Genomic DNA, 23,426 nt, shown 5'->3' with positions numbered 1-23,426 from the left:
ATTTTATTTTATAGTTATGGTATAACATTTTTTTATTCTGAATATAAATATAAACGGTTTTCACGTATGCAACACTTAAGCGTGTTGAATTTTTAATAACAGTAGAGTCAAAGGATGCTTATCACCCACCTAATGTAACGTACTTACAGGGGAACGTAGTCTTAAATCTATTCTTTGCAGTGTTCTGTTCCATCTTCCCAATGTCATGTTTATGTAAAGCACCAGATGGTAATGACTGCAACAAAGAAGATATACATATAAGGGACTATACCTGTGCGTAACGCGCACAATATATTTATAGCAGAGGACGGAAACAAACCACATGTACATAATTGTTTTATAAAACGCTAAAGTTTATTCTAAGTTTGATAAATCATTCGATTTTCCCTTGTGTAAACAAAGGTACCTTGTATTCATCCTCAAAAGCCTTGGCCTTATTTTGCAGTTTCTTTTCGACCATTGATTTGAACCTGGAGACGAAACTCCCCACAGAATCGTGGTTGTAGTAGTCACTATCACTAGGTCCGGACGTTCTGCTGACCTGCTCGATGTTTAGATATACATTGGAGGAGTGCGTAGGATCTTCATCTGGATCTGTAGTATGTAAATGTATATAGATTAACATGAATTATATATTGGAAAATAGCAATTCATTTCAAACTGATAAAAAGTATGCACATATAATAATGTGGTCCGAAAGCTTTGTAATTGGAAAGTTTTTGGAAATGGTTTCTATATGTAAATGTATAATAACAATAGTAGTTCTTAGTGGTATGTTCAATACATGTAATAGTAATTTCCCAAACGTTCAGGATTTGCTGTACAAAGCTATAGGTGAAGTGAAATCTATGATATACAGTATATGTGTTCATTACATTTGAAAGTATTGTTCTCAAACTTACGATACGATTAGCGTACTACGGAAGCGTATAAGGCTCACATAGGAAAATATTTTTCAGGATAACGAAAATGTTTTATTTGGCGGCCGCCAAATAATTATCTGGAGACCGCTTCTTAGTTATCTGGCGGCCGCCACTTAATTTATCTGGCGGTCGTCAGATGATTATTTGGCGGCCGCCAAATAAAACATTTTCGTTATCATGAAAAATGTTTTCCTATATGAGCCTTATACGTTTATTAGTATATATTGATAATAAAAATGTGTTCCGATAGTTATGTTATTAGAAATTCTTCGCAATACCTTTTATTTTTTCTTAGGATAACAGAGTAAGTTAAATATCTGAGCTCTACAGGCAAAACACAGCCACGGATATTCTGCGAGTAAATAACTTAAATATTTGTTTTTGCATCATGCCAGCGCTGTAAGTACATCTTAGCATGTAAGGAATCCTGCCTGCAGGAATAACCACTGAATTTGTTCTAAATGCACTGCTGAATCTTGCGCTGATTCGTGGGGATTGAGAGCGTAAATGTTTTACTTGTCATTGTATACCTTTGAAGGTATTCTACATATAATCGTTATAGAATTTTGGTTTATGATCCATATTTTAAAAACAAATAGATAGAAGAAAATGTGTGAACAAAATACGAATTACCTGGGTCGTTTCTTCCTTTTTGAGTTCCCTGATATCCCTCGTCGCCTGTATCGTGTGGTTCACTGTATATGGTGTGTTGGCTAACATCGCTGTATGGTTTCTGTTTACCACCGTTTGTCTGTCGTCTAGGGAATGGCAGGTAAATTAAAACATAACAAATAAATAAAGTGAGTTATATCAACATAAAACACTACAGACCAGTTATACACGGCTTATCACGACATAAATGGCGATTATCAACAAATACATATCCTCATCCTTAATTACATATTAATGAACAATACACAGCTATTTACGCTAACCACTTTCTTTGTATATGCTAGTCTGCACATTTCATTTTAGTTTTCAATAGGTTTTATGCTTTTCATTTTATAAGGGTTACTTCCCTCAAAAATCTTTTTTTTTATAATTATCTCCCTTTGGAATGTAGCAAAGTGTATTAGATAGTGTTTTTCATTGCTTGTCAGAACTAATTGTCAAAAGATCTTGGAACGAATCCAAGATTTTTGAAAAGTGTTCACCAAATTCGCTACCTATCTCAGATATTGATATATTAATTGTACAATAATGTCCTTATGACATGGCAGGTTTTTTATAAAGTGGTAGAGCTTGCCAACTCCCACACAGGCATTTGTTTTAGTGTAATTGTCATTTTGCTTTGATTCCCTTTATATTTTCAAAAATAGTTTTGCTATGCTTTTTTAATGTTTAAAGTAGTTAAAATTATATGAATTATAAAGTATATTAAAGTCACTTTACACTAAAATTGTCACCATATTTATTTCAATTGTTATGTATGACACTAAATAATGTAGTTATTAGATAAGGGAGATAACTCCTATAGCTATATTATCAATACATCCTATAAAGGTCATATCATTAATTTAGGTTATACATGTAGAAACATACATGTTTGTAAACATGTTGATTATAAGTAGGGATCTAGAATGGTCTATTTTCAGAAAGTTCTGTGTGTTTATTTGCTTACTGTTTTTAATTAGATATTTCTAAAAGTAGAAGTTTCTCCAATATTCTTGAATTTGGGTTTAGCTATATATACTCCAGCTGACCAAGGTTTATCAGAACTGTAATGAGACCTGTAATTAGACATATCAAAAATTGTACAGCGCCATATAAGATTCTATTGGGAGAGCTATTGTGACTTTATCTGTGGATTGTTACGCAATGTGTGGATTTATTCATATCGCTTGGAACATACAGATAAGTAACACGTTAATTCTCGTATTACTCTTGTACCATCACCAATTACTTTGGATATTGTAAACCATCTCTGTATAATATTGTATTTAATTAAATTGTGTTTTGAATTAAGCTGCTGGTTTCTCATTTCTGTTATTCTGGGTCATAAGACCATAAGTTAGCCACGCTCATTAAAATATTATGAATTTGTAAAATATATAATATTAGAATTCTATTATATCTTTGTTACAGTACTGATGCATAAATGGTATTACCTTCTTATAAAGATCGCTACAACAATGGCAACGACAGCCACAACCAGAAATGCACCAACGCCACCTGCGATTGGGCCTACATCTATTGACGGTGTGGTCTCGACGTCTTGGACTTGTTAAGAGGACAACAATAATTTATACAGGAATTTAAACAAATTTTTGAACTCGACTGATTTGATGTATTATTCACCACATATTTTATTGTGATTATGACTATTGATTTCATATTTGGCACATCGTTTTGATTAACCTAAATAAAAATATATTTGCCGTTGATTATTATTTCAAATATGTTTGCTAAAGGATAAATTAAATGCAACAATATGACTCCCCAAACAATCAATAAATAATAAAAAAAAAACAAACAAACAAACAAACTTACCTTTACTTTTCCTACAAAATGTTCCTTCATAACCAGAGTCACATGGCGATACACAGGAACCAGAACCGATGTCACATGTAATACAATGGCCGCAAGTTTTGTTACATGTCCTTCCGTACAATCTATTTATGCATTCTGTCAAAAATAAAAGTGTGGATGTACTTAACGTGAAAACAATTTAGACTATTTTCCATTGAAGATGTAGATGTAGCAGAAGAGGAGACCAGGACCTCAGAGTACTAACGGGATACTTTGTAGATTTGGTAAGTTTACCACCGTTGATCGACCCAGTCCAATTCCGCCACACTCCTCCATACTGTTTCAAAGTATTCGCACTCGATGACATTAATCTCACAAATGATAGTATTTTGAGGAGAAAAAGTAGCGACCTGACCAGGAATCGAACCCGGGACCTTTGATGCTCTATCAATTGAGCTACCTGGTTCCCGATTATCGGTCCAATCCCGCTAAAATTGAATAATGGTTAATAGTTCTTATAAAGTATATATTAGATACTGTGTATCATACTTACCCTTGCATTCCCCGGTACCCTGATCACATTCGGTACAGTTGGCGATGCATGACATCGTACAGTTTTGACCATACAATCCTCTGGTACATTCTGTAGTGAACCAGTAAAATATAACGTATGATAATACAAGACATGCTGACAAATCGGTTTGAAACTATTTTTTTATTTAAAATATGCTAAATTGCGACCTGCGAGTCTCTTAAATAAAATAACGTTTTATTCATCGACTTCATATAATAATAAATCATTAGGAGTTTTGAATTGTAACTTACTCTGATAAGTACCTCTAGATTTCAGATAATGATGAAAATGATGATTGATATTTGCGCTATTCCTGAAAATAGGCCTGAGTTTTTTTTTTGCTTACCGGTGCAGTTTCCAGTTTCTTTCTCGCACAGATTGCCTTTACAATTAATAGAGCAGTTCTGTTCACATTTTACGCCGTACTTTTGAGGAATGCAATCTAAGAGTATTTCCAATGTAGAAATGAGTGCTAAAAAAAACCTTTGTAACACACTCTTTGTAATTGTTTAGAACGCTGACATATTGTCCATCTACTGCTGCGTTATGGGGTTGATGTCGTTTATGCTATGAAGTTTCAGAGTTTAATATATTGATTAAAATATTCCACGTACATTATGGAATTAACCTCCTCATGAAGGACTTGTATAAGTACATATTCACATATAACGGTTCCTAATATAATAAATAAATAAATAAATACACCGAGAATGGTGCAAAATCCTGACGTTATCATGACGTTCCAAGATAAACTGTTGGTGCCGAAATTTTACGTAAAGATTCCCGCGCCGGGATGCATAATTTCACGCGCTGTAACGCCACACGCCTATGTTTAGAGGGAACGGGGTTAGCATCGTGCTGTAAAGTGTTTGCAAGTTTACATTAATATTCTGTACTGATCTGGGTATTAATACTAAATAATGGGTGAGTTTTCTTACAAAATTGTGTTTGATGATGTTGTAAATAAGTGTTAGATTAGAAGGTATTTCAGTCGTTATAAATGTTACAGCAGCTGTTTGTTGCTGAATCCGGTGCTAACTTCACGTTGCCCTGGTTGCTAAGCTCGCCGTTTTGTCTATACAATTTGATAATGGCTGCGTCCATGCTATCGATGGTAATATAAGAATAACATGTTTCGTGATAATCTCAACATCTTCGGAACTATCCCTAGATTATCAATAATGTGCAGGTACTATTATTAACAGTATGTAGTAAGATTACGAAAGTTATTTTTGTATTACATAATTTCAATTACAAATCCTCTTTGATTAATGTTGAAACGAGACTTCAACGAGACTGAAACCTCACCAGAGCAGATTCTGAACGTCGTACTTTTAAGGAAGACAATCTAGAAAGTATTTTCAAGAACGCTATGATATTACTTGACATATCCACAGTCTACTATTGTTTAATGTAATTGATCTGATAATAAAGAACAAGTATGTAATATATATAGAGGAACTTACATGAGTGGCTAGGTAATATGAAAATTAAACTAGTTCAATCACTTGACACGAGTCCTTAGGCGATATTTATGACATGACCGTATAACATGTCTGAACGGGTAAGTTATGAATAAAAAGCAAAATATGCATATATGAAGAATCCTTTAACAAAGCAAGACATAACTTTAAAGGGAAATATGGATATTTGCTAAGTTAAAAATATAGTGATTTCCATAGATCGGCTCACCAGTACAGTCCCCGGATACTTTCTCACACAACATGTCCTTACAGTTGCCTGGGCAATCTAGGTCACATGTATCACCAAACTTTCCAGCAACACATTCTGAGGAAATATTTTATCACAGAGATCTGCCATTAGTTTTTTGGAAATTAAATGGACACAATTCAGTGAAGCAAATTCTCACACATAACCACGATTTGGTCACAAATGTTACAGCAGCTGTTTGTTGCTGGATCCGGTGCTAACTTCACGTTGCCCTGGTGGTTAAGCTCGCCGTTTTGTCTATACAATTTAATAATGGCTGCGTCCATGTTATCGATGGTAATATAAGAATAACATGTTTCATGATAATCTCAACATCTTCGGAACTATCCCTAGATTATCAATAATGTGTAGGTACAATTATTAACAGTATGTAGTAAGATTACGAAAGTTTTTTTTTGTATTACATTATTTCAATCACAAACCCTCTTTGATTAATGTTGAAACGAGACTTCAACGAGACTGAAACCTCACTAGAGCAGATTCTGAACGCCGTATTTTTAAGGAAGACAATCTAGAAAGTATTTTCAATAACGCTATGATATTACTTGACATAATCACATGAGTGGCAAGGTAATATGAAAATTAAACTAGTTCAATCACTTGACACGAGTCCTTAGGCGATATTTATGACATGACCGTATAACATGTCTGAACGGGTAAGTTATGGATAAAAAGCAAAATATGCATATATGAAGAATCCCTTAACAAAGCAAGATATAACTTTAAAGGGAAATATGGATATTTGCTAACTTAAAAATATAGAAATTTCCATAGATCGGCTCACCAGTACAGTCCCCGGATACTTTCTCACACAACATGTCCTTACAGTTGCCTGGGCAATCTAGGACACATGTATCACCAAACTTTCCAGCAACACATTCTGAGGAAATATTTTACCACAGAGATCTGCCATTAGTTTTTTGGAAATTAAATGGACACAATTCAGTGAAGCAAATTCTCACACATAACCACGATTTAAAATTATTAAATAAAACGATTCAATACGAAAATTGAAAATATTGGGTTTATTTCGCTCGTATCTTTTGATAATTTAAATATTTAAATATTAATAACTCAAGTTTGATATAAACATGATAAACAATAGCGATTTGTTGGGAAACTTCTATCTATATTTAAGATTGTGATGAAAACAGATAATATGTAAGCATTTAATCACTATTCATTTAAAAAAATCTGAATTATACAGTAACTGTAAAGAACAAATCCAAACTATATCAATATTAATAGAAAAATAAATAAAGATATCCGAAAATAAACATGAATAATATTTTGCTTACCATTGCAGTTTCCGGTTTCCTTCTCACAAAGCTTGTCGTTACAATTGGCGGAGCAGTTCTGTTCACATTTAGCGCCGTACGTCTGAAGAATACAACCTGTAAAGATATTAATGTAAAGATACAAATGGTAACTTACTATAGAGTACCACACTCTGTGTCAATGTTTCGGTACTCTATAGCAGTAATTAATGTATTCACCGTCTACACCTTCTTGATGGAATCAACCTCATTATCAAGAAATGGTCTGCAACATGAAAATTATATATATGCATATAAGTATAAAGATTTCTGATATAAACACGAGTATGGGAATAAAATTACATAAATTATGTTATTTCCATATCATTGATTTTTGTTTATTACTGAATATTTAGGTATTCAAATCAAACATGAGAAAACTCAATGGCCATCAACAGAAATAATTATTTATGGCATCCAGTTGAATTCTATTTCAATGACAGCTACCCTTCCTCAGGATAAGCTTGAAAAAGCACATGGGCTGATCAACTCATTCAAAAACAAAAAACGTATACAACTCAAGGACCTTCAGCAAATTATAGGATTTCTTAATTTTTGTTGTATCGTCATTGTCCCTGGCCGTGCCTTCCTTCGTCGCTTAATAGATTTGACAGTAGGAGTAAGGTATGCTCATTATTTCATTAAACTTAACAACGAGGCTCGCGCAGACTTACAGGCATGGTCTTTGTTTTTAGAACATTTTAATGGGAAAGCATTTTTCCTGTTTGAAAAATGGATTTCATCAGATACAATCAAACTGTATTCTGATGCTGCAGGAGTGCATGGTGGCTATGCGGCAGTTCTTGGTGTCAGCTGGTTTGTGGGACACTGGACAGATCAGTTCCATGGTTTTCATATAACAGTTAAAGAACTTTTCCCTATTGTTCTTGCGTTAGAAATTTTCGGGCTTAAACTAGCCAACCACAGAATACTGTTCTTATGTGACAATCAAGCAGTAGTAGAGATAATTAACAAAATGTCATCAAAAGAAAATACACTGATGAAACTCGTTCGACGTTTAGTTTTGGCCACGTTAAAGTTTAACATACAATTTCGGGCAAAACATATCCCAGGATCGACTAATGTAGTAGCTGATAAATTATCTCGTTTTCAGTTTCAGGAAGCTCGCAAATTGGCTCCGTGGCTCAATCTGACTCCTGTTTCAATTCCTCCACATCTAGTGACACTGTAATCACCAAATTATTGTCTGCGTCTTTAGCTCCATCTACAAGAAATAGTTACAAACGTGTTTTGTCTCAATTCTTGGACTTTCATCAAGCTAAATTCCCTAACCAAGCTGCGTTTCCAGTCTCACAGAATGTATTGACGCAATTCATTGTCCACCTTTTTCAACTTAAGCTTAGCTCTGCGACAATATACTCTTATATGTCAGCCATTAGTTTTGTTCATAAGTTGGAGAATATGGCTGATCCTACAGATCTCTTTTTTATAAAGAAATTGCTTAAGGGTGTTCAAAACAGCAGACAAGTTTCAGACTGCAGATTGCCAATTACTCTTGATATTTTACATAGAATTATCAATGCGATGAGTAATGTAATTCACCCGTTGTTTAAGGTTTGTTTATTTAGAGCAATGTTTCTCTTGGCTTTCCATGCATTTTTGCGTATCGGTGAATTCACGTTGAATCACAACAACTCTACATCTAAAATTCTGCAGACCAGTGACATTAACTTCTTACGTGACGACACCCATGCCATTAAAGCTATGACAGTGAGAATTGTGAATTTCAAACATTCTGAAAATCAAACAATTACTCTAGAAATCCCAATCAAGGCAAATAAAAACTATTGCCCTGTTTTAGCTCTGCACAGTTACCTACAAATGAGCAATCACTCAGGTGGCCCTTTGTTTCAATTTGCAGATAAGTCACCTGTTACTTATTCTTATTTCTGTAAGTCGTTGCAGGCAGTTTTAAAATTTTTGCAACTGGACACCAGAGTATACAAGGGTCACTCATTCAGAATAGGGGCTGCAACTACTGCCAGTCAGTTAGGTGTCCCTCAAACCATTTTGCAAAAATATGGTCGGTGGAAATCAGACGCTGTTCGCTCTTATATTCGCATAGGAATTTTCAAATAAGGATTCCATTATCCAATTATTATAATATCTGACCTGATCTGTCCTGTGCCCACTTTCCATGCACAATCATTTTTTATGGAAGGTCAGTACAGCCTGCTTCCTTTAAGTTGATTGTATGTTTTGTTATTTAATCTGTCACCATTGTAAGTTTTTTATGGAAGGTCAGTACTGCCTGCTTCCTTTATAGTTGATTATATGTTTTTGTAATTTGATCTGCCACTTTTGTTATTTTGTATGGAAGGTCAGTACAGCCTGCTTCCTTTAAGTTTATTGTATGTTTTTATTATTGAATTATATAATCTGTCACCTTTGTAAGTTTTATTATATGGAAGGTCAGTACAGCCTGCTTCCTTTAAGTGATTGTAATTTTATCTGCCACTTTTGCAAATTTGTATGGAGTTGAATGTATGTTTTTGTATTTCATCTGGCATATACTTTGTCAATTTGTATGGAAGTCAGAATAGCCTGCTTCCTCTTTTTTTTTTTTTTTTTTTTTTGTAACATATGTTGCTTTCCGTCTTTGATTGTACCTTAATTAAGACGTTCAGTATAGTGGGTTACCCGAGATAGTGGTAATTGCTTATATTGATCATTACTGCAATTACGATTGGTAGCGCACACTGCCTGCTATCATAAGTTTTTGCAAGTTTAATTTTTCATTATTATCTGGTACAGAATTCGTTAATATCAAGGATCTGATGTTGTTACAGTATGTCTCCTTCTGTTGCTTGTATATATATATATATCAGTATTGTGAAATTTGTCAGTTAATTGGATATAGACTGCTGCAATTCAATTTTTTAACATGCTTTTGCAGAAGTTGTTTGTTGGATAAATTTCTGAATTAATCCAGTAATCCTTAATTTTACCTAAAGAGCATAGTTTGTTTTACTCTATACGATCCTAATTGAGAGGTTCAGAACATTATGACCTATTTTTATTATTATCTAACTTGGTTGGTGAATTTATTTTCTCTATCAAGCCGTTAGACATGTTAGACATGAGGTTGTAACAAGTTAATAGGAGCTCCGTGACCTTGGATGGGGTGATGACCACGTTCATATCTGTACTTTATTATATGTAACAGTTCAGATATTGATCTTGGTCATCTATGCCTAATTTGTACCCCATCTTTGCTGTTTAGTTCAAATATTTGTTCTCCAATCTTATTTTTATTGATGTTTATCAATAACACATGATGTTATTCTATCAAACTTGAAATATTGGAGAAGTCATTAATAAATGACATTTAACAACTAATATTGTCTCCATTATTATTCCTTTGAGTACAGCAAACATAGCTTCGGTCACTTTGCTCTCTGTTACGAAACTGAGATGACATAAATGACATTTATTTACCATGGTAAAATAAATAGATTTATGTCAGGCTGTTTCATTTTTTTTACTTTCCTAATTTGTAAGTGGGGCCCAGCGCCCTTAGGTGTGTTTACTTATACACACATGCAAGGTCACAGTGTACATGTGCCTGCGTGATGGAATTTCCCCAAATTAGCTTGACCCCTGGTCAGTGCGAGAGAGTAATTGATTGGTCAGCCAATCAGATGCTTTGCTTACAGCCTCCGGACCAATCACTGAGGGCGTTGACCTTTCTTTGTCCTCGGTGGCGTCACTATCGCATTACCATCTTAGCCAGCGTGAAGATTTTTGTCTGTGTCTAATTAAGATTATCCATAATCTACAAGAATTCTTTCAATTTCCCTCCCATCTTTCCCGCCCCTTTTTCATATCTATTTATTCCTTTTATTGGATGTGATTGGGCAGGTTATATGGTTTACGAATATTGTCTTATCAACAGAGACTATTTTTTCACAGGCCTATGTTGTATTTTGTAGTTTTTTAATTTTTGCCTAATTTGTACCCCATCTTTGCTGTTTAGTTCAAATATTTGTTCTCCAATCTTATTTTTATTGATGTTTATCAATAACACATGATGTTATTCTATCAAACTTGAAATATTGGAGAAGTCATTAATAAATGACATTTAACAACTAATATTGTCTCCATTATTATTCCTTTGAGTACAGCAAACATAGCTTCGGTCACTTTGCTCTCTGTTACGAAACTGAGATGACATAAATTATGTTATTTCCATATCATTAATTTTCTTTATTTTCATGCTAAATCTGGCATTCTAATTTGCCGATTCTTTTTATCTAAACCGCTATAATAAATAAATATAAATAAATAAATACACCGAGAATGGTGCAAAATCCTGACGTTATCATGACGTTCCAAATAAACTGTTGGTGCCAAATTTTACGTAAAGATTCCCGCGCCGGGATGCATAATTTCACGCGCTGTGACGCCACACGCTTATGTTTAGAGGGAACGGGGTTAGCATCGTGCTGTAAAGTGTTTGCAAGTTTACATTAATATTCTGTACTGATCTGGGTATTAATACTAAATAATGGGTGAGTTTTCTTACAAAATTGTGTTTGATGACGTTGTAAATAAATGTTAGATTAGAAGTTATTTCAGTCGTTATAAATGTTACAGCAGCTGTTTGTTGCTGAATCCGGTGCTAACTTCACGTTGCCCTGGTGGTTAAGCTCGCCGTTTTGTCTATACAATTTGATAATGGCTGCGTCCATGTTATCGATGGTAATATAAGAATAACATGTTTCGTGATAATCTCAACATCTTCGGAACTATCCCTAGATTATCAATAATGTGCAGGTACAATTATTAAGAGTATGTAGTAAGATTACGAAAGTTATTTTTGTATTACATTATTTCAATCACAAATCCTCTTTGATTAATGTTGAAACGAGATTTCAACGAGACTGAAACCTCACCAGAGCAGATTCTGAAAGCCGTACTTGTAAGGAAGACAATCTAGAAAGTATTTTCAAGAACGCTATGATATTACTTGACATATCCACAGTCTACTATTGTTTAATGTAATTGATCTGATAATAAAGAACTAGTATGTAATATATATAGAGAGAAACTTACATGAGTGGCTAGGTAATATGAAAATTAAACTAGTTCAATCACTTGACACGAGTCCTTGAGCGATATTTATGACATGGCCGTATAACATGTCTGAACGGGTAAGTTATGGATAAAAAGCAAAATATGCATATATGAAGAATCCTTTAACACAGCAAAACATAACTTTAAAGGGAAATATGGATATTTGCTAACTTAAAAATATAGTAATTTCCATAGATCGGCTTACCAGTACAGTTCCCGAGTACTTTCTCACACAACATGTCCTTACAGTTGCCTGGGCAATCTTGGACACATGTATCACCAAACTTTCCAGCAACACATTCTGAGGAAATATTTTACCACAGAGATCTGCCATTAGTTTTTTGGAAATTAAATGGACACAATTCAGTGAAGCAAATTCTCACACATAACCACGATTTGGTCACAAATGTTACAGCAGCTGTTTGTTGCTGAATCCGATGCTAACTTCACGTTGCCCTGGTGGTTAAGCTCGCCGTTTTGTCTATACAATTTGATAATGGCTGCGTCCATGTTATCGATGGTAATATAAGAATAACATGTTTCGTGATAATCTCAACATCTTCGGAACTATCCCTAGATTATCAATAATGTGCAGGTACAATAATTAACAGTATGTAGTAAGATTTCGAAAGTTATTTTTGTATTACATAATTTTAATCACAAATCCTCTTTGATTAATGTTGAAACGAGACTTCAACGAGACTGAAACCTCACCAGAGCAGATTCTGAACGCCGTACTTTTAAGGAAGACAATCTAGAAAGTATTTTCAAGAACGATATGATATTACTTGACATATCCACATGAGTGGCTAGGTAATATGAAAATTAAACTAGTTCAATCACTTGACACGAGTCCTTAGATGATATTTTATGACATGACCGTATAACATGTCTGAACGGGTAAGTTATGGATAAAAAGCAAAATATGCATATATGAAGAATCCCTTAACAAAGCAAGACATAACTTTAAAGGGAAATATGGATATTTGCTAACTTAAAAATATAGAAATTTCCATAGATCGGCTCACCAGTACAGTCCCCGGATACTTTCTCACACAACATGTCCTTACAGTTGCCTGGGCAATCTTGGTCACATGTATCACCAAACTTTCCAGCAACACATTCTGAGGAAATAATTTATCACAGAGATCTGCCATTAGTTTTTTGGAAATTAAATGGACACAATTCAGTGAAGCAAATTCTCACACATAACCACGATTTGAAATTATTAAATAAAACGATTCCTTATGAGAATTGAATATATTTTTTTTTCGCTCGTGTCTTTTGATTTTTATATTTACTAACTCGAGTTTGATATAAACATGATAAACATGTTGGGAAACCTCTATCTATATTTAAGATTATGATGAAAACAGATAATTTGTAAGCATTGAATCACTATTCATTTAAAAAAATCTAAATTATACAGTAACTGTTTAAAAAACAAATCCAAATTTTATCAATATTAATAGAAAAATAAATAAAAATATCCGAAAATAAACATGAATAATATTTTGCTTACCATTGCAGTTTCCGGTTTCCTTCTCACAAAGCTTGTCTTTACAATTGGCGGAGCAGTTCTGTTCACATTTAGCGCCGTACGTCTGAGGAATACAACCTGTAAAGATATTAATGTAAAGATACAAATGGTAACTTTGGTACCACACTCTGTGTCAATGTTTCAGTACTCTGTAGTAGTAATTGATGTAATCACCGTCTATACCTTCGCTATGGAATTGACCTCATTATCAAGGAATGGCCTGCAACATGAAAATTATATATATGCATATAAGTATAAAGATTTCTAATATAAACACGAGTATGATGAAATAAATTTACATAAATTATGTTATTTCCATATCATTAATTTTTCTTTATTTTCATGCTAAATCTGGCATTCTGATTTTCCGATTCTTATTATATCAAACCGCTTTAATAAATAAATAAATAAACCGAGAATTGCGCCAAATCCTGACTTTATCGTAACATAACAATAAAAAACTGTTGGTGCCAGAACGTTACGTATAGTTTCCCGCGCCGGGACGCATAATTTCACGCGCCATGACGCCACACGGATATGTCTAGTGGGAACTGGGATAGCATCGTGCTACAAAGTGATGATTCAGATAATATGTGTTTGCAAGTTTACTTTAATATTCTGTACTGATCTGGGTATTAATACTTAACAAACGGTGAGTTTGTATTTCAAAAATGTGTTTGATGATGTTGTAAGTAAGTGTTAGGTTAGAAATAATTTCAATCGTTATAATTGTTACAACGTGAAATTAGCACCTTATCTGTTATAAAAAAAATAAATAAATAACAATTTCAAAACATAAAAAAAAACGAAAAAATAATATCACAACCTCAAAAAACTAAACAATTCGATAAATTGTTCAAGACTTGAAAAAACGTAAAACACCTCCTTAGATCGTGAAACTGAATAACGAATCCGGTGCCAGCTCCGTAATCGTTTTTCAGCTTTCAATTTTGAATAACTATACCGGTGTCAGCACCCTATTCGTTATATAGTAAACCTTACCTACATAGACATCATTTCAAGACTTGAAAACCATAAAACACCTCCCTAGATCGTTTTTCGCTATTCAGATTGAAAGCACCGTATTCGTTTTTCGGTTTCCACTTTTGATCAACTAAACCGGTGCCAGCACCTTGTTCGTTATTCAGCAAAACTGACATAGACGTCATTTAAACACCTGAAAGTCGTTAAACACTTCCTCCTTAAATCGTTTTTTCTCGCCAGCACCGTATTCGTTATTCCAAAGCAATTTAATGAAGCATCTAGATTTTTGATGTTGGGAAATTTTGATCTGTTTTTTTTATTAGTATCACCAGAACAAATCTGTTTTAGTTCTTTTCCGGGGATAGACATTTACCAAGTTAAACCCACAGTACAGAAACATAAACGTTGCGCTTTGATTTGGAAAAATATTTTCTTGGAAAATAAATGGAATCGTCCATGTAAAAGTATTTTATTTTATCAAGTAGACTGGAAAATTAATTATAAGCATTGCTACGGGGATTCACACAGTTTACAAACAAAGTTTCTTACATACCACGATGAGATTAAAAAATAGGGACATCAATGCTTAAATAACGGCTCACCAATACAGTTCCCAGATACTTTCTCACACAACATGTCCTGACAGTTTCCTGGGCAATCCTGTTCACACGTATTACCAAACTTTCCAGCAACACAATCTGGGGAAATATTTTATCATCGAGAATTATTCAAATTAAACGGATTGTTTTTTGGAATTATGGTGAGGAAGTTAAAGTTTCGGAAAGGTAGTGGGCCTTTAAGAGATAATGCAGATATCTGCGAATTTATTTAATAATAACAAGAATAACTTTCATATAACGACTCACCAGTACAGTCCCCGGATACTTTCTCACACAACATGTCCTGACAGTTGCCTGGGCAATCTTGTTCACACGTATCACCAAACTTTCCAGCAACACAATCTGGGGAAATATTTTATCATCGAGTATTATTGAAATGAAAAAAGTTGTGTGCATTATTTAACGACACTCCAGACATATTTGATTTGATTTTGGTAACATGTTGTAATAATACTAACATCACGTATGTCCAACTTATAAATAATAAGATATTTCATGGTATATTTATAATGAATTAAAAGAATGTCATTTGATAGACTGACGTAAAATAATAACGGGGATTGTCCACCTTTACGTTGCTTGGTAAACTAAATTGGATAATTACTCACTATGACAGTTCCCAGTTTCCTTTTCACAAAGCCTGTCTTGACAACTGACAGAACAGTTAAGTTCACATTGAATGCCGTACTTCTGAGGAACACAATCTTTGAAATGGAAAGTAAATTAATGATAAAAAAAACATGGATAAAACTGGATAGAAAAACAACAAAAATGAAAAGTTAAAATTATATAAAAAACCGAAAATAAAAATATGCGTGCTGCATTTTCCCTAGTACTTCACTTTAACCAAATGCTTATTTCAAAACCATCAATAATGTCATATTGTACAATGTACATGCATACATAGTTTTCTACATACCTCGATAGTTATACATTTTGTATGTACTATCAAACGTGTTTACGTCCAGCTGTACGTACATATCTATCAAAATACGATATAAAAACGTAGTATCAAGATAAAACTATCGATTTAGCGTAGAGATATGCAAAGGTTTCAAAACTATTTTAAAAGCTCTACTATTCAATGGATTAATAGGTTCCATCATTTTAACTTATTGCAACATAGATTTCGTCACCATGATCAAATGAAATCTACAAGCTGATTCAACCTTACCATAACAATGTCCTGTGTCTTTACCACACAATCGATCTTTACAATTTATCGAACAGTCATGTTCACATTGAACGCCGTGTTTTTGAGCGATACAATCTGTCGAATGAAAAAGAAATATATTTAGAACCCGTGATAGATTAGACAAAGCATTTTTGAGTAAAAATACCGTATAATTGAGATAATATCTCAATAAAACAAACATACTTCAAAAACATTATTTTTTGTTGCGACACAGCAATTTTAAATAATGTTATATATTTTCCTCGTATCCCGGGGTCTCCGTATACTTTGGGGGCCTCTTCAGTAGCCATATCAGCTGCTCGCTAATTGGCTGTTTATTTTATGTGCATCATTTAATTAACTTGGCGATTTCAAACACAATTATAAGCCCAACCGCAATCCACCCTTTCGTCATCTTTTTTAGTATATCTTGGTGTAATTGTCATAATGTGTAACCAACCACAGGATGTAAACAGTGGTGATATATTTTGCAAAAGTTGTATTTATACATGATGAATTTTGAAGAATATAATAATATGATTGTTCTTAATAATACATTGTCATCTTTATAAGATGGTCATTTCAATTCATATGTGGCTTTGAGTTTTAAGTTGAGCAAGCATAAATACATAATATGATAAATAGACCATCTTAGTTCGCGACTACCAGGCGATCAGCACATGTTGGGTACGCATTGATAGCGTTTACATCTTTATTGCATTTCAAAATTCAATTAATGTTAATTTCAGAAAATAAATAAGAAAAAAAATGTTTGAGCTAGCCGTTAAACCCTGACCACTGCAGTTTCTGCTATTTTTCTCACACAATTGATCTAGGCATTTCATAGAACAGTTGTGTTCGCATCTTATTCCGTATTTCTTAGGAACGCAATCTGCAAGATTGAACTACACCTAGTTAGCGTGTATGATTGAAAATCTAATAAAAATAATAATCGATAAGAATCTAAGGTGATGATACAAAATAAATATTATTTTTTGATAATGATTGGCAATTGCATTTGCATCGTTTTAAAAGAATAGTAAAATTTATTTATTTAAAGTAAAGTCTTTGATAATATGGCATACCTTTTTATTCTTAGCATACTGTAGCTGTTCATTCAAATTATTGTATTGAAATATTAAAATAAAAAAAAAAACAACAACAAAATAAAAAAAAAACTGTAAGCCAATTATTGAAAACATTTTTGGTTGTGTGCAAAAACAAATAAATAAAGAATTTTTTGATGGTCAGTATCCCACACCAAAGATAATGTGAGTCTTTTATCAGAGTCCATTGTACATGTAATTACATTCAATATCAACAGTATAATTATGTATTACAACACATTTAAACGACCAATTTACTAATTCATTTAATCTGGCTACCATTTTGCAATTGGTTTTCGTCCCAGGCGAAGTTCGTAATAATAACAGTCTCAATAAATGTGAGAACAATAATGGTTTATAGGGTACTGATTAACGGTAAGTACACGGAGACTGAGACCACGTGGTTCTCCAGATTTGTTTTTGAGTTAGAAAGTTTTTCGATGAATATTGTTTTTCTGATACTTACCATAACAGTTTCCGCTGTCCTTCTCACACTTGTTATCTTTGCAAGATAGAGGGCAAGTTTTATAACAGAAGTCACCATAACTACCGGTAAAACAATCTGCATAGAAAACAAGAAGATATTTGGTTTGTTTGATTATTTTGACGTCATATCATAAGATTTAAGACGACTGTTATTGCAGAAATAGTCATATACCAGTAAATCAATCTGAAAAGAGAGCAATGTGGTTTTCGCTAACAACGGATTGCAGTAACCCAATAGGTTAATGTTTAATATTTCATTCCTGTTGATAAGTTGGAAGTCATATCAATGAAAGATTAATTAATTCCAAATCTGCAAAATACTTTTTTGTGCTTTTAATTAATTTCGACATTGACAATACAATGACCTTTACATGAAGCAATATTGATCAAATTCAGATCATTACGATAACAATTTTCGGTAAAGAATTTGATTTTTGAAATGAAAAAAATGAATATATTTTATGATGGAGAAAAAAAATACAATTAAAAGGTTAGACAGACCGACTTTTACATTTAATACTTTGATAACTTACAGAAACAAGCACCTGTTGTAGCGTTACAGTTACCACCATAACAGTTCCCAGAACACGCTCTGTCACAGTTACCGTTACCGTGAGTTCCGACTTGACACCCTATAAAGAAGTTAAATATTTGCGTGTTTATATGTAGGAATTATTGTGCAATGAATTTTATCCTGTATTTAACAATTATACTACATTTACACACACATACGTAATACATAACCTCCCACCCATATTAACACTCATACCTATCTACATAGCATAGACTGATATAAACGCAAAAAAAAACCCAAACTAGTATGTAGTGATCGAACTTACCCCACACCTGTACCTCACACAATAACAGAACAGCGTAATTGTCGTACCAGTCGTATCGAGTCGGGGTGTTTCTAAAGTTGTACACGGTCACATACCGACCTACATACGGGCACTGGTGTGTTATAGTCAACTGTACAGCTGTCAAAGTACTACTGGTGTCCTGGTAACATAGGACGCCATCTTGTGGTGAGGAGGTGGTGTTAGAAACGTACAATTGATATCCGGCTAATCTTTGCTGAAAGTTATCTAGAATGAAAATTAAATGGCGTTGGCTTCCGTTATATCATTGTCATCCGCTATAAATGTCATGCATGCTTGTAAAACCATATCGCATAATAAGAGCGCAGCCCTTCGTTTCCGAAGGAAACCAAGTGCGAAGGTAAAACATACGTAAACATGTGAGAATTGTGGGTAAATCAATCACCATGAATATTATGCTTTGCAGTAAGCTCATTATTTTATCAAACGGTTCAAACGCTCTTGTGAATCCAATGAACGCAATATTCATCTGGCAGAAGCTCAATGTTATTGGCTTTATTTGCAAACGTCATTTAATAATTACAACAATTTGTTTTCTAATTTACTTGATTTATTTATTAATAATATTCCATCTGATAATACAATGATCTTTGTCATCGATAGCATATGGTTTTAAATCCATTTTAATGATCAGAAATATTTTTTCACAGTCTTTTGAAATCTTTAAAGATGCTCCACCGCCGACAGAGCATCAATGATATTCATTATTTGAACAATAATTTGTGTTTAATCGTGTATAATGTCCCTAATTTACACAAAAAAATATATGAAATAATTTATTTCGCTTTTGATGCATGTGCAATCAGTGCTTCATTCCAGATAGGATATAGGGATGCAACTAATTATTTTTCATATTTTTAACTTGAAGTAAAATTAGAAGCTCAAACTTTTCAATGGTAATGGTGTAAAGTAAGTAACGCTCGTAACTGAAGAAAAATACTAAATCGTCTTCTCCCGTTTTCGATAGAGAAAAAATACCACTTGCCATCTTTAAATGGTAACATATATTCTAAGAGTGTTCAAATACTATACTCCCAGTGTAAAAGATAAAGCGGAATATATGTTACGAAAAAACAAGTTATTTCTTTTCAAATGGAAATAGGGTGAGGAACGAAAGATAAAGTTTGAATTACATGATTGAAAAAATAAACAAAATGATAATTCGGTTACGTTATTTCCATGAAATTTACTTTTTTATACATTGCATACATTCTGTACTGTTTTTTGTTACTAACTTGCATTCAGTTATGGCAGAAAAATGGACATAAAAAGTAAAGATATTAAAATAACTACGATAAGCATTACCCCAGAGCTCAAGCAAAACCTGACCTTACATCCGGTGACAATGTGTTAATAAAAACTCTAGGACTCTAGAATTCCGGGAATTGTCAAATCAACATCCACGACTTTGCGATCGTATTTATTAAACACATCAAACGCTGTCCTCCGACGCAAGAGGGTATATTTTACCAAAGTGTCTGGTCATATTCACGACGTGTTTAACCTATGACGGACGACGTCAAATATGACGCGGACGTCAAAAAATATCCGATGTTGAAAGAGGAGGAATCCCTACCCCGCGTAAAATGACTGTAACGAAATATGGTCGTTTGTTAAAACCTCACGTGACAATTGACCTTTAAAATAGTGAAGTTTCATTACAATCAGTATCAAAGAACTGTTCCGCTATAATATGGTTGAAGAAACTGTGATCTTTCACGAAATCTCAAAGTTCTGTGCTATAACTTGGAATCCTTATGTCACCAGGCCTCAAGTACTAGTACTAGTACTAACAATATGCTTTTATTTCAGCGACTGTGACAAAATATATCTTTTTGGTTTAAAAGTAAATATCATTTTCAGTTGATGATTTTATATTTATTGAGACTATACCGTAATGTTGTATGTAAATTTACTCATGTATTGATGACGTCAAGACCGCATGGTTTCTCTCTCTTCTGATTACACAAGTAATGGCATACATGGTGTCCTGTATTTTCTGTTTAAAAATTGGTCAACAAGTGACATAACAGTTATGCATTGAGGACGTTTGTGTTTAATATATTACTTCCTCTCATGCCTTCACGTGTAATACTTGCTAGTCTAGGACAGTACACGTCTGAGTTAACACATGCAATACAGCATCGTGACGTCACAGCGTTAACAAAATAACTATTTTTCTCACTCAGCTGGGCTTAACTTAAAAGATACAAACAACTGGATTTGCGTTGAAAATATCATGCAATTTTCATGTATGGAGAATTGACTTGCAGTCTCGTTTTTTCGAATTTATTTCAAAATGGCGGAAAATCATAGTAGTAAAACTGCAATAAAGCGTCGAGGGATGAGAGGAAAATACTTATCCAGATGTTGATATGAAGGGAAGTGATATTCTACCCTCGGGAACGCTTGTAAAATCATTTTGTGGCCCTCGGGTAGAATATCCTTATGCTTCCTATCCACATATGAAAGAAACTATTCTAAGTGTTATTCATTGGAATATAATGGCTGTAAACTAATTAGTTTGAACATTACCTCGATAATATATTGTGATAGCATTAATGGTGACCAGCGTTCCAAGATCTACTCGCCACCAAGCTGTTTTTGGACCTATGGCCCGCGTATGTGAACAACAACCAGATGTAATAGTTGTTTGTACACAGCCATCCACAGCCTGCTGGTTCGCTAGCCAACGATTGTTGTCCTGATTGCTGCTCTGTTGAGCAGTTCCCGAAATGGCAACATTACCTTAATAAATACAAATAAACATTGCAATAAATAATAAATATATACAAAAGAAATATTTATTGCGGGAAACGTAAATATATTATGCATGATGCTAAGTAGAACCACTGTGAAATAGGTTGTTAGATGAAGCCTAAAAAATCCATCACATGTATATATATAATCCTTTAGGGCATTAAAGTTTATCAAATCCAGGGAGAGATGACGCAATAAATGTAAGCAACAAACAAATCAATAATTTCCAAGAGACATCTATTTTTGTAATCAAAGATAAATCCCAGGCACTTTTGTACTCTAATTTGTATTTGTATATTTTTTTCACCACACCATTCCGATAAAAAGATAAAAAAACTTCATCATTTCTTTCACGGCCACTACATCCATAACCCGTAACAAATCCAGAAAAAAGAGAGGGAACATGATAGTTTTCATGTACATGTATATTCAAATGAAATTCTATGAGGCAAAAGTTTAATGTTTTATCAAAAAGAAACTATAGATGCTTGACGCGTTTCTATACTATTTTTTGTACATATTTTCATCCAAATCACTTCTTATTCATACATGAAACATATTTACATTCCATTTCATTTTCCTTTCATTTTCAAGATAATAACCCACAGAAATGTTTTCACAAAACAAATATTCTTGTACTACGGAATTTCATTTGTCTATATTTACATACGGAGTGTTTCGTCAGTATATCAATCATCAAACTGACGAAAACAAACATTTGCCTATGAATACACTATGAATACACTAAGAATACTACGATTCTCGTGCATCGATCAGCTGGTTTCAAACATCACGCCAGTTTCATATCAATAAAAAAATAGTCCCCCACAATATTTTAATGTATAATCTTTAATGTGTAGTATCTTGATATATAATCAACAAAGGTTTACTGTTATAAGTGAATCAAATTTTATTTTAACTATATTTCTTGTTAATCGTTTGTCATTTACAAACAAAATCGAACGGAAGGCGGAAACTTGAAAACGCGACGTTTTGGAACGGCTTTGTCATCCAGCTGTTCCATTAATCTCGTTTCTCGTCGTATATGGGTGTCATAATTTTAAATATAATGTAATAACCTTTCAAGAATTTTTATTTTCATAAATTATGTTAATGTAAATATATGGATTGAATGTATTTTTCTAATTTTCATAGCGTCTATGAATAGCTGAAGCTATCTACATATCTTCCGGGTAGAGCTAACGCGCTCCACAGGATATGTAGATAGCTTCTGCTATTCATTGCCGCTATGAAAATCAGAAAAAATCATTCAATCCCTATGTGTATATGTCGTATGCTACATTGCATGAACAACTGTTTTCAAGAGATTTCCAAAAAGGCATCAAAACGTATTCCATGTTTTGATTCTGTCAAGCTTTTTTTTCCCAAATTAGCCTTATACATACCCTATAATGGACTGCCCAGTTCATTTTCGAGGCGGGCTTACAATTTTAATTCTGAATTCAACATCGCATGGAGAGCTACATAACATATGTTCTTCCACATTGAACAATAAAAACTAAACTAAGTGTTACAGTGTGAGTACCATATAGGATCTATCAAAAAGTGCATGGGAATTATGATGCATGCTCTATTAGTGAGGTAATGAAATGCATCATGAATAGATCACAATGTTTAAATACGTAGTATGGGTAAACCTGTAGCTGTGGAATAGTTTCACAATACCCAGTGTAATAGCGAAGTGTACCAGTGGCATTCAATGGTATGTTTTAATTACGAGAAACACATCCAGCTGTGAAATAATCAA

General features: G+C 33.5%; 1 protein-coding gene across 1 annotated transcript in view; it reads right to left on the bottom strand.

Moving 5' to 3' along the window:
• LOC138326222 (uncharacterized) overlaps positions 1-23,426 on the bottom strand; it is an 89,430-nt gene that overhangs the window by 4,778 nt on the left and 61,226 nt on the right. Inside the window, exons 4-22 of the mRNA XM_069272347.1 lie at positions 18,554-18,652; positions 18,001-18,096; positions 16,429-16,524; positions 15,863-15,958; positions 15,501-15,596; positions 15,237-15,332; positions 13,633-13,728; positions 13,139-13,234; positions 12,316-12,411; positions 6,996-7,091; positions 6,482-6,577; positions 5,659-5,754; positions 4,313-4,408; positions 3,946-4,035; positions 3,414-3,548; positions 3,032-3,143; positions 1,557-1,681; positions 407-594; positions 148-235 (exon numbers count right to left, since the gene is read on the bottom strand). Of these exons, the coding sequence (XP_069128448.1) occupies positions 148-235; positions 407-594; positions 1,557-1,681; positions 3,032-3,143; positions 3,414-3,548; positions 3,946-4,035; positions 4,313-4,408; positions 5,659-5,754; positions 6,482-6,577; positions 6,996-7,091; positions 12,316-12,411; positions 13,139-13,234; positions 13,633-13,728; positions 15,237-15,332; positions 15,501-15,596; positions 15,863-15,958; positions 16,429-16,524; positions 18,001-18,096; positions 18,554-18,652 (1,989 nt within the window). The remainder of the gene's footprint in view (positions 1-147; positions 236-406; positions 595-1,556; positions 1,682-3,031; positions 3,144-3,413; positions 3,549-3,945; positions 4,036-4,312; positions 4,409-5,658; positions 5,755-6,481; positions 6,578-6,995; positions 7,092-12,315; positions 12,412-13,138; positions 13,235-13,632; positions 13,729-15,236; positions 15,333-15,500; positions 15,597-15,862; positions 15,959-16,428; positions 16,525-18,000; positions 18,097-18,553; positions 18,653-23,426) is intronic.

Source organism: Argopecten irradians, chromosome 6 (genome assembly GCF_041381155.1).
Source record: "Argopecten irradians isolate NY chromosome 6, Ai_NY, whole genome shotgun sequence".
NCBI classification, from domain to species: Eukaryota; Metazoa; Mollusca; class Bivalvia; order Pectinida; family Pectinidae; genus Argopecten; species Argopecten irradians.
The sequence above is the reverse complement of the archived record's forward strand: the minus strand, read 5'-3'. Positions and strand labels throughout refer to the sequence as shown.